Source organism: Pleurodeles waltl, chromosome 3_1, assembly GCF_031143425.1.
Source record: "Pleurodeles waltl isolate 20211129_DDA chromosome 3_1, aPleWal1.hap1.20221129, whole genome shotgun sequence".
NCBI lineage: Eukaryota > Metazoa > Chordata > Amphibia > Caudata > Salamandridae > Pleurodeles > Pleurodeles waltl.
The window spans coordinates 970,844,988-970,857,035 of record NC_090440.1 but is presented as its reverse complement, the minus strand read 5'-3'; the positions used below and the strand labels follow the sequence as shown (position 1 = coordinate 970,857,035).

The following is a 12,048-nucleotide window of genomic DNA, read 5'->3' as shown; positions in this document are numbered from 1 at the left end:
CATATAACTACACAGGTACATGTCCTGCCTTTTACCTACACAGCACCCTGCTCTAGGGGTTACCTAGGGCACACATTAGGGATGACTTATATGTAGAAAAAGGGGAGTTCTAGGCTTGGCAAGTACTTTTAAATGCCAAGTCGAAGTGGCAGTGAAACTGCACACACAGGCCTTGCAATGGCAGGCCTGAGACAGGGTTAAGGGGCTACTGAAGTGGGTGGCACAACCAGTGCTGCAGGCCCACTAGCAGCATTTAATCTACAGGCCCTAGGCACATATAGTGCACTCTACTAGGGACTTATAAGTAAATTAAATAGCCAATCATGGGTAAACCAATCAATAGTACCATTTACACAGAGAGCATATGCACTTTAGCACTGGTTAGCAGTGGTAAAGTGCCCAGAGGTCAAAAGCCAACAACAACAGGTCAGAACAAATAGGAGGAAGGAGGCAAAAAGTTTGGGGATGACCCTGTCAAAAAGCCAGGTCCAACACACAGGAAACTCGATAGCTCGCCCTTAGGGTGTACAGGCAAACAGAGCCACCAAGGAACTGCATAGATCGACGGAACACAGGGTTGTGTCAGATTTATGGAGAAACTCATACACTGGATAGTGGGTACTCCTACTTCTCAGCCCTTTATGTACTGCATATGATAATTGACATGTTCTTGGTCTCACCCTACCTTGGTGGGTCTGTACAAAATGCGGAATACCTCGCAAGGAATTATTGTGACCATTGTTCACTGTTGGGGACTGTAAACTGGGGACTGACCAGGACAAGTATACCCATGTGGCATTTACAGGTTTCAGCCATTGAGGATCTGATCCTGCATTCAGAGGCATCATTCATGAGATCAAGCATTACTTTGAAACTAACACTGTTTCAGTCTCCAGCCCTATAATCGAGTGGGAGGCTTTCAAATTGTTCATAAGCAGTATCTGCACCAGGAGCTCTTCCAGTATCTGCAAGACTGAACGGGCTCAGTTTACTCTGGCAGTGTGCAATCTGCCTCCCCCACCAGAGTTACAAGCGGTGGACACAGATACCGCGAGGTGCAACCATGTTCAAGTGAGGCAGCAACATATCAACCTGAGCCCTTGATTGGCAACGAATAGCTATAAGGAATACATTGCACTGTGGACTATGAAACAGGACAAAGCAGGCCGCTCATAAGCATGCTTACTGAAACAGAGCACCACAGGGCCACAATCTTAGCTGTCTGCCATCCTAATGGACACTGCGGATATATTTATGGGGATAGTCATGTAGTGAGTGCACCAAGTCACCTTGCTGTGCTGCAGTGAGTGACAGGGAAAGGGCAGGATTCTGCAATATTTGAAAAGAATACAGCACATTCCTGCCTTTTCCTCCGCGCTGGCACCCCTTTGGCTAGTTTGCACCAATGCAGGCACCCTTGCAACTTGGTCCAAGGGTGCCTGCGTTGCATGCAGGATTGTTTTCGCGCAGGAAGGGACACCTTCCTCCACAAAAACAATCCTGAGAGGCTTTTTCCTCTCAGAATGCAGCACACATAGAAAGGAAAAAACAAGGAGAAATAAAAATATTTCTCCTTGTTACACATCATGAGGAGGCATAGGTTTTTGGTGCATTTCCAGATCCATCACTTCTGGTAAATCTGGGAATGTATCAAAATCTATGAATGTTGTGTGGTAATACCCACGCAACACCCATGGAAACATCTCCCTGACGCAGAGTAATGCAATGTAGCAATTTGCACTGCATTGCATTACTCGAGATTTATGAAGCCACTCAGTGCCGCACAAGGTGGCTGTGTGTGGCTTCATAAATCTCACTTAAGGTTTGCGTCTCACATGAACCACGCTGCGTGCAACCCCAATACAAACCTGGTCATAAATATGGCCCTTCACAGGCAGATATCAATGTGGTATTCATAGCGTAGTATATGCAATTGTATAGCTCTTCATATGAGGTTGACGTCAGCCTCATGGACAAGTTCTTAGATACAGCACAGTTGAAACCGTTATCTCTGGAGCATCAGCTCGGTATGGAAGGCTGAGTTATGGAGCAGTCAAACAGTTCATTTTTCAAATGCTGCCAAGCACACCACCGAAAATGTCCTGCAGCCCTATACGAAGTGGCAGGTGTGGCAGGGTAGCACAATTTTCCAGCGATGCTCTCAAAAGTCAGAGGCAACCCATTAGATAAGAGATCCTACCATCCAATCTCCATCCTTAACCTAGTCTGTAAAAGGGGTAAGTGGGTAAGCTCATAGCAAACTGGGTCCATCACAAGCTACCTTACTTGGTACACACCACCAGTGTAAGGTTATGCCTGGTACGAGTACATCCTCAAACATTAGGCAGCTGTTCCGTGTCCTGGAAAGGGGTGCCGGCACATATGGTGTGGAACTCTCCATAGACCTGGAGAAGGCATTCATTAGTTTATAGTAGGTGTATTTAATGGAGGTGCTGCAACACATGGGTTTTGGTGGGGAACATGTTGCCCTAATCATGATTCTATACGCCTATCCTGTGTTGCGGGTAAAGATTGAACAAGAGTTCTCGGAGTTCTGTCAAAATCACAAAAGCATCAGACAGGACTGTCCTCTGTCACCCGTGCTGTTCATGCTTGCGATTATACCATTGACTAACAGTATTTGCCAGGTAGGCGATCAGCAATGCCTAGTCCAGGTGTCTCCAACCAGTCCATTGTAAGCTACGGGTAGCTCCCAGACACCTTCAGAGTAGCTCACAGCCTTGAGTTAATTTTTAAATAAGCCCTGGGTCACATTTTTCCTTTTAAAGATAAGGGAAGGCTGTGTTTATTTTACATTATTATCATCAGGCTGCAGTTAGCAGGGCCGGATAACAAGCAGTTTTGGAGTCAGATTTATGACCCATGGTGAGGCACAAAGGTGAAGAATTGAAGCACTGTGGTATTTAACTTTTAAATAAAAGTCCTTGTCAAATTAATATTGGAGGTAAAAACAAAAGGATGTTTCTCAATGCTTTTAAACTGGAGAAAATAAAAATAAAAAGTTACCTTAATGAGTAAGTTACCTTTTTATTTTAATGTTCTAATTAGTTTTTTCAGACTGTTGCATTTACAAATAGCAGGCCTCTTGCTCCCAGTGACCAGTAGAACACTGTGCCATAGTTATAACTGAAAAATGTAACCATTCTTTAATGGGAGAAATGTTAAATTCTCCCATATTAAAAAAAAAAACAATAGTATGTTTGTGTTATACATTTGAAATGCCACATATGGCGAAAGGTATGTCCTGTGCCACAAGTACGTACAACACAGGTTTTCAAACACCCTCAAGTTCCTTTCATATTCATACCCGAAGACCACACGCTCACTGACACATAGTGGGAAGGGTATGCCCAGATGTGGGTCCTGTGCTTGCTATGCCACCAGATTCAAGCTAGCCTGGCTGATAAAGGGTGATACCTTGAAACCGGTCCCATGATGCTTGATTCTGGTCCAGGGAAGATCTGGCCTGGCAGTTCGGGCTGAACTGTTCCCATAGGGAACAGGGTCAAGATTGATTTGCATATGGTTGGGTCTGAACTGAAATGATATGGCAAGCAAAAAAACGGATGGATTAAACCCAGATCTGTGACTGGGAGTGAATGTTTGATTTGTTTTTCATTCCGTCCATCATCTATTGTTTTTGCATTTGTCCCCCCAAGTGGGAAGGGTATGCACAGATGTGGGTCACGTGCCTGCTATGCGACCAGATTCAAGCTAGCCTGGCTGATGAAGGGTGGTACTCTGAAACCGGACCCAGGATGCTTGTTTCTGGTCCAGGGAAGACCTGGCCTGGCAGTTCGGGTTGGACTGTTCCCATGGGGAAGAGGGTCAAGACTGATTTGCATTTGGTTGGATCTAAACTGGAATGGCATGGCAAGCAAAAAAACTGATGGATTAAACCCAGGTCTGTGACTAGGGGTGAATGTTTGTTTTGTTCTTCATTCCGTCCATCATCTGTTGTTTTTGCATTTTTCGCCTCAGTTGGGAAGTGTATGCCCAGATGTGGGTCCTGTGCTTGCTATGCCACCAGATTCAAGCTAGCCTGGCTAATGAAGGGTGAGACCCTGAAACCGGTCCCAGGATGCTTGTTTCTGGTACAGGGAAGACCTGGCCTATCAGTTCGGGCTGGACTGTTCCCATGGGGAACAGGGTCAAGACTGATTTGCATATTGTTGGGTCTGAACTGGAATGGCATGACAAGAAAAAAAACTGATGGATTAAACCCAGATCTGTGACTGTGGGTGAATTTTTGATTTGTTCTTCATTCCGTCCATCATCTGTTGTTTTTGCATTTGTCGCCCCAAGTGGGAAGGGTATGCCCAGACGAGGGTCCCGTGCTTGCTATGCCACCAGATTCAAGCTAGCCTGGCTGATGAAGGGTGATACCCTGAAACCGGTTCCAGGATGCTTGTTTCTGGTCCAGGGTAGACCTGGCTTGGCAGTTCGGGCTGGGCTGTTCCTATGGGGAAGAGGGTCAAGACTGATTTGCATATGGTAGGGCCTGAACTGGAATGGCATGGCAAGCAAAACAAATGATGGATTAAACCCATATCTGTGACTGGAGGTGAATGATTTGTTCTTCATTCCGTCCATCATCTGTTGTTTTCACACTCACTGACACATATGGCAGCCCTGTTCTAGTGCCTCTAGTCAAAGTTATTTGTTCAGACCTTAGTACAGGCTCAAGTACATTAGGTTTAAAGGCATTTTAGTTGGGTGTGGGGGTGTCCAGTAACAAAGCACGAGTTGTTTAGCCTTCAATAGCTCACAATGACTTTCAAGGTTCCGCCCTAGTGGGAAAACACTCTGGATTCTTAAAAATGCCCTCACCTACTCATTGTGGCATGCTTCATCATCGGGCTATTGCTTCAACATCCCCGCGATAGCCAACCTCAGGGATTGTGACACAATAGCAGATGATAGCGGTGGATGGGTGATAATTCCCCAGTATCTCCGCCGTAGTAGAAGATTTTTTAACCTTATCCAGGGAACCCATGAATAAATATGATTAGGGCACCAATAAATAGTTTTAATGCATATATGTTCTGTGGTGAAGATCCCTAGGTTTATGTTGTGTATTGTCTAAGCCCCTCCCTTGTTTGCTCCATCCCTGATGTTGAGGATTGCAAGGATGTTGAAGCAATAGCCCGAAGATGAAGCATGCCACAGTGAGTGGGTGAGGGCATTTTTAAGAATCCAACGTGTTTTCCCACTAGGGCGTAACCTTGATGAGTTTTATGAGGTATCCGCCTTTCCTCTTGTCCTACTTTTTCTATGTTGGTGTCAGTATCTGGGAGGACAGATATGGAGTGGCTCCTCTTTCCCCTCTTTAGTGTTTGTAATATTCTGATATACCCAGCTGATGTTACATTGGGCCTGGACCTGACCTTGTGTGCTCTAAAGGCCTTTAGGGCAGTTTCAGGTTTGTTACCAGAAACAAGTCAGCATATTCCCATTAACTGACGCAATTGTGGGCAACAATGAGGAGGAGGGCTCCGTCCCAGCACTCATCGCATTGCAGATGTTTAAATATCTTGGTGTGCATATATACAGGCACTTAAACAATGTCAGAGAGGGGAATCTGGACTGAGCAATTGTGTCCCTTACGTCCTCCTTTATGTTCTGGGGAAAGCTCTGACTGTCTCTGCTGGGTCAAAGAGCGCTGTCCAAAATGGTGCCCTTACAGCATCTCCTGTACCTATTTGTAAATCTGCCCTTGATATTAAATCAGTCCTTGTTCCAAAAGTCAAAGTGCCGGTTTACTGAACTAGTGTGGGGACTGGGCAGACACTGGGTGGCCGTGGACATGCTCTTCCAGACGCCAACCATCTGGGTGCACTGGACTATGAGTCATACTATCTGGTGGTACAGCGCTAGTGGATTATGTCTTGGATCACTCTGAATGCACCCCCTGAGTTAGGATACTTAAAGCAATATGCAAGCAGAAATGTGTCTTGAAATACGTTATAGGTGACAGCTTCCAAGCCACACATGTGCCCCCTTTTTTCCCAAGGTCACTCACCATTTTTGGCTTTGAAATCTTCACAAATCACCTTGCAAGACCGCATATTCGCCGGATCTCCCTTTATAGTGTTTGTCTGGCGTCACAAAGCTAGGTTTGTTAGCTGACAAGTCACATTGGGCAAAATCTTCCATCATATGAGTTGGTCCAGTTATGAGCTGCAGACATAGTGGAGATTGCTGATGGGAGATATTGACGATACTGGGTAATGTTATAGTGTTATAATGGTTAGTTAAAGATATTTATGGGTGTGTGCTAATCCTAGTCTGTTTAGCAGGAGAATGAGGTGTTCCAGGTTTGCATGTTCATTCTGACTCGAAAATGTGTTCATGTGCTTTAATGTCTGACTATTATGCTATTGCTCCTACTGGACTGCGTTTAAAATCAATAAAGATAGCTATATATATATATATATATATATATATATATATATATATATATATATATATATACACACACATATTCATATATGCAAAACAAAGTTGTCCTTCGGGCAGAAATGATTGTCTACTAAAGATGTAATATCAATGTGCAGGACTACCACTACCAGGATGCATTGTGTAACTCACAGAAGCATTTAATCAAGTAATCGGGTGCCTGCAATCATTTGCTCAACCCAAGTATTTGGCCTGTGACCAAGGACGAGATGTCTGTAACGCGTAAGGCCTGGAAAATGTGTACAGAATTCTTTGAATGTTACTGGCTTTGCTGCTTTTCAAAATAAACTGCAACCTGGTGAAAGTGTGCTTTTGTCCGGAGGACAACTTTGTTTTGCATATATAATTTTATTTATATATATATATATATATATATATATATATATATATATATATATATATATATATATATATATATACATATACATATATACATACATACATGTATATATATGTTATTTGACTCTGCACTCCTCCTGTTGTTGACAGAATTGTGTTAGTCTTACAACCTCCCAGCAGTTCCTTACGTATGTGGCAGTCCATGGAGCAACAGCAAGGAAACCCCAATGTTGAATCAGCAATAGGCGCGATATTGTGCACACTTCTGACTTGGATATCTAAACACCACAGAGTTATGAATATAAACCATGCACTCAGGAATGGTCAAGCATTGCCCCTGACACCTTTAAAATTTGAATGGAGTCAAGACCTCCCGATTAAACTGACAGAGAGGGATGGACTTCAATCCTCTGCCTCATACCTAAAGTTTCAATAAATGTGCACCTTAAGCTATTACAGTTTAACTCTGTACATACCTCACCCTAGTCAGGCTGCACCAGCTTTTCACCACTGTCTCGCACAATGCCCTAGATTCAATGATGACCTGGCAGATTTCTTTCACGTGGCATGGTAGTTGTTGGAAATGACCATCTTTGGCATGGTATTCCCCCTGAGTTTTGGCTTTTCTCCCATGTTTTGCTCAACCTGTTTTGTTGGCTTTAGGACTCTCCACACTTAACTCCTGCGAGCTAGTGATGAAGTACTTATGCTCTCCCTCCCAATCATGGTAAAACTGGTATACCCCAATTGGATTATTTATCTAATATACCTACAAGTCCCTAGTACATGGTACTACATGTACCCAGGGCCTGTAAATTAAATGCTGCCAGTGAGCTGCAGTACTCATTCTGCCTCCCACTAAAGTGGCCTCTTAATCATAAACTTGTCTGCAGGCCTGCCCCTGCAGCCTCTGTGTGCTGTTTTGAAACTGCCATTTCGACCTGCCAAAATAAACCTTTTGCCAACCTTTTTTAATGCTTATAAGTCACTCCTACTGTATATCACAGTAGCTCATAGGGCAGGGTGCATGGTGTTTACAAGGTAGGGCATGCATATTTCATTTTTTACATTTACTGGCAGTAAAAAAAAACAACGTCGTTTTTTCATTGCAGCAAGGCTAGCTCTCCCATAGATTAATGCTGGTTTACCTTATTGCATTTAACAAGTGCTGCATTACTTTTGGGAACAGCTGGAGAGATACTTCTTCCAATTTATTTAATCCATAATTTAAAATCCTCTTTAATTGTAACATTAGATTTTAATTTATGATTTGGGGAATGTCACTTTTAGAAAGTTACAGTTTTCCTGCCTTAGCCAAATGTACCTTTCTGCTAATGTTACCTGGCTATTAATGGCCCTCTGTGGTGTGTTGTATATTCCCCCATACAGTGGACAAACGGGCCTGGGTGTGGAGATATGAGGGTCTTCCCACTGGATGACTGGGAAGGATCTAGCCCTTTCCCCAGTTACACCTAAAGATTAGCCTGTGGCTGTACCTAGCCCTTCCTGACTGCAGAATAAGTCTGCCCTGTCACTGGCAAATGCAGCTCACACCTGGGCTTGCCCGTCCTTTGTTTTACTAGCCAGGCTCTGGAGCCTAACCCAGGGAAATAGGAATAACTGACCAGAACCAGATAGGGTTACATAGGTGGCACTGGGCATAAAAGTGGCAACCCCAGCACCTCTCATTACAACACTACTGGACCTGATAAGATTCAGAAAAAAAGGACTGTCCTGCTGTCTCAGAAAAAAGAGTGGACCTACTTGCCTTGAACCCAGGATGTATAGGTACACAAGCTTTCAGAGGTCTTTCCTGCTTTCCAGTTGACCAGATCAAATTGGGCCTGACTTGGTCCTCATTGCTGGCCTGTGTGGGAGGCGCCTTGAACCATCGAAGTGCTGTTCTCAAGGTCCTAGACCCCTGGCTGTAGTAAGAGTACAGCACCTTGCAGCTCCTGATAGGTAGCTTTACCGAACCCGATGCAGAACCACTTAGGGCCTCACATCGCAGCACCTCTCAGCTCCTGATCAGCAACTACACTGGTTGAACGGGCAAGGCAACGCAGGGCCTCACGTAGCAGCCCTGTTCAAATCCCAATCAGTGGCTTCACCAGATCCAGCGCAGACCCTTGCATAGAAGCACTGCCCAGCTCTTAATCAGCAGCCCGACAGACCTTACACATCGCGACGCAGAGTCTTGCATCATAGCACAACACAGCTCCACACAAAGAACAAAAGGTATGAGTCCCAGCAGGCCATGTCTGGTCCTCATCCGACCGGCACTCCATTGCAATTGGCCTACAATTGTGACCTTGTCCCAGTCCAGCATGACCAGATATCCACAGTTGGCCCTTCGTTCCTTTTGTAGTTTCTCCGGTTCTAATGATTGGATTTTTTTAATTTTATGTCATTTTATTTATTAAAATATTCTCTATTTGTCTCAATTTGTTTGGGATTGCTCTTGGAGTGTGTTTTCAACGTATTATTATTTGAGTGCTGGCGAAATTCTTCACATTTTGCTTCTAAGTTAAACCTGGCTGCTTTTGTGCCAACCTTCCAGAGGATTAAGCACAGGAATATTTAATTACTTTTGTTGTTCACCCTGACAAGGATTGTGATTATTACTTGAGTGGGCTCTCACCCCTCTCAGCTAATAACCTAGGGCCAGATGTGACCGATTTTGCATTTGCAAACGGTGCAAATTGGTAAATTTGATCGTTGCGAATGCAAAATAGCCTTTTCAGATTCATGAAAGGCATAGGCAGTGCAATTTTAGGGAATCACAATTGTTTGTGATTTCCTAAAATTGAAACTCCAAATAGGGAATTGCAATTTTCGAGTCCCTTAATAGGAAATCTCAAATAGAGGTTTCCTATTTGTGATTCCCTGAGCACATGTAACAGGCATTTCCTAAATGCAAAATGGGCATTTAGGAAATGCTATTACCACCAACTCCAAGTTGGTAGTAACCATGTGCAATTTAAAAAAAATCCATTAAAAATGCATTTTTTAAAGTGCCATGGAGCGCACACATGCCCCTAGCGCTTGTGTGCGCTTTACATGTGCACACATTATTTTTGGGGTGCATCAAAGGAGGCCTTAGGCACTTGGTACACTTGGCTTTGCAGTTCCCAATTTTGCAATTTCCTGAGAGTAAATCACAATTTAAGTTATGCAAAACCATTCGCACCTATGGGCCTCCAGGCCCATCGGAACAAATGGGATCGCAATCCCAAATAGCAATTCCCTTATAGCAATTACGATTCTGTAGGAATAGCTATTAGGATTCCCTATTTTGTTACATACCATTTTTCATTTACTAAATAGTGATTTCTTAAAATTCACTATTTAGGTACTGCAAAATGAGACTTTGATACATCTGGCCATACATTTCTTACAGTAGTGAAGTGTATTCCAAGCTTCCTGGCAATGTGTGTTTGAGTTAGTCATGCGGGTGTAGGGCAAGCCTCACATTTTCACACCAAAATCATGCCTCCTAAGAGTAATACCTTGTCCAAAGGTGGACAACGTTTATAGTAAATTTATCAGACTTGCTTTTGCAAAATGCGCAATTGTGCTGTATTGGAAGTCCAGTACGCCCCACTGATGAATAATTGGTAGTCATAACTTAAGAAATGGCCTGAGGCAGAAGATGATGTGGTTAGATGCCTTAAGCGCAGGGTGGGGAAACCCAGAACAATTACAGGGTAGGATACATTCTGCTAGCTCAACTCCTAGGTCTGACATAAAGCTGCCATAGGCCACTGATACTCCCACTCCAAACCACCACGCCTGCTAGTTCACTGGGGCTAGCTGTCCATGCAACTCACACAATTTAGGCATACGCAGTCATTCTCTTGCACATTTCCCCATTGTGGGTACAACAGACTTAAGTGGCACTCACTAAACTGGCTCATTTTCTTTTGCTGAAAGGAGGAACAACCACCCCCCTTGTTTTGCTTCGCCTGCAGTTTTGGTTCATTCCTTGATACAATGAGATAATTTTGCTTTCGCTGACTCACTCCTCCTCTCCTCGGATCATGTGTATTGTACATTTATATGTTGTTTCTTAAAATATGTATTGTGTGGAAAACACCTCAATAAAAAGCAATTAAAAAACAGTAAATCTATGCTTCCCTAAGCAGTATAAAGATAGTCGATACTGCCCATGCAATATTTTTGGAGGTTGATATTTCTCACCACAATATGTGACATAACACCCCTTTCACATGCACCATCTGGCTGATACCACATATCCAGGATCTGCTCTTATACTTATAGAGCTCACACAGTAATCCCTGACTACCTGGTCTTTGTATTCCCTTGACACAATATTTGGGCCCTTTCTTTGGAAGGTTATTAGAGCAAATAGGGTGTATTTTTTTAATCCACAGGCCCTTTGCTTGTCTGTTTTTTTTTTTTAATTTTAGGATCGGACCATTGCAACTCTAGAGGAGAAGATCAAAATCCTCAAGAAACAGGCAAAAGGTAAGTTTCAACATTTCCTGAGTGTCCCTGATCTGCTTCTCATCCATGTGGGTGTCCAGAGAGGGTGCTCCACAAAGCCCCTTCTGAGGAGCCAGATACCATGTTTCTGACTAAATGTTCAGTGTGTAGATGCGAGTGAGAAGAGTACACCCCTTCTCTGGTGCCAGTTTCCCCTCCTCTGACCCAGATTGTGTCTGCTCCCAATTTCCCCTTCTCTGGCCCCATCCCTAACTCACACTCCAGGAGTCCTCTACTGTTGGCCATAAACTGCCCAGAGCAAATCCTCCGTTTACCCATTAGATGATGCCCTCACCACCGTGAAATCATCATAGATGGTGCCCCTCTTTCCAGATGAGACTCTGCAGTACATTATTTGGGTCTACCCTTGTATTGCTGTCCAGAAGATCTTTCAGAGGGCATTCTACATCTGGAGTTGACCTCACTCAAATCCCTAGTATCCTTTTGGATAAACTTGCCATTATCCACCACAGGAAGGATTGCATTATCGAAGATGGTTATCCTGCCCTGCCTTCTGTATTTATTTACTAATCTCCCTGTGATTCCTCCCTGGGATTTTTTTTTAGAGATCTTGATTCCTTAGTCAGTGTATTAATTTGGAGGAGGGGATGCTGCAGGATTACCCTACGAAAGCTGCAGTTACCACCTGAGGAGGCAGGGTTAGGTGCTTCCTCTTTTGAATTGTACTGTCTGGCAGCTCAACTACAGTAGATAGTTAGGTGG

The 12,048-nt window shown here is 43.8% G+C and overlaps 1 protein-coding gene across 1 annotated transcript in view; it reads left to right on the top strand.

The window, feature by feature from the left end:
• Window positions 1–12,048, top strand: part of UBXN11 (UBX domain protein 11) — a 379,872-nt gene that overhangs the window by 54,962 nt on the left and 312,862 nt on the right. The window contains exon 5 of the mRNA XM_069224030.1: window positions 11,250–11,307. Within this exon, the coding sequence (XP_069080131.1) occupies window positions 11,250–11,307 (58 nt within the window). The remainder of the gene's footprint in view (window positions 1–11,249; window positions 11,308–12,048) is intronic.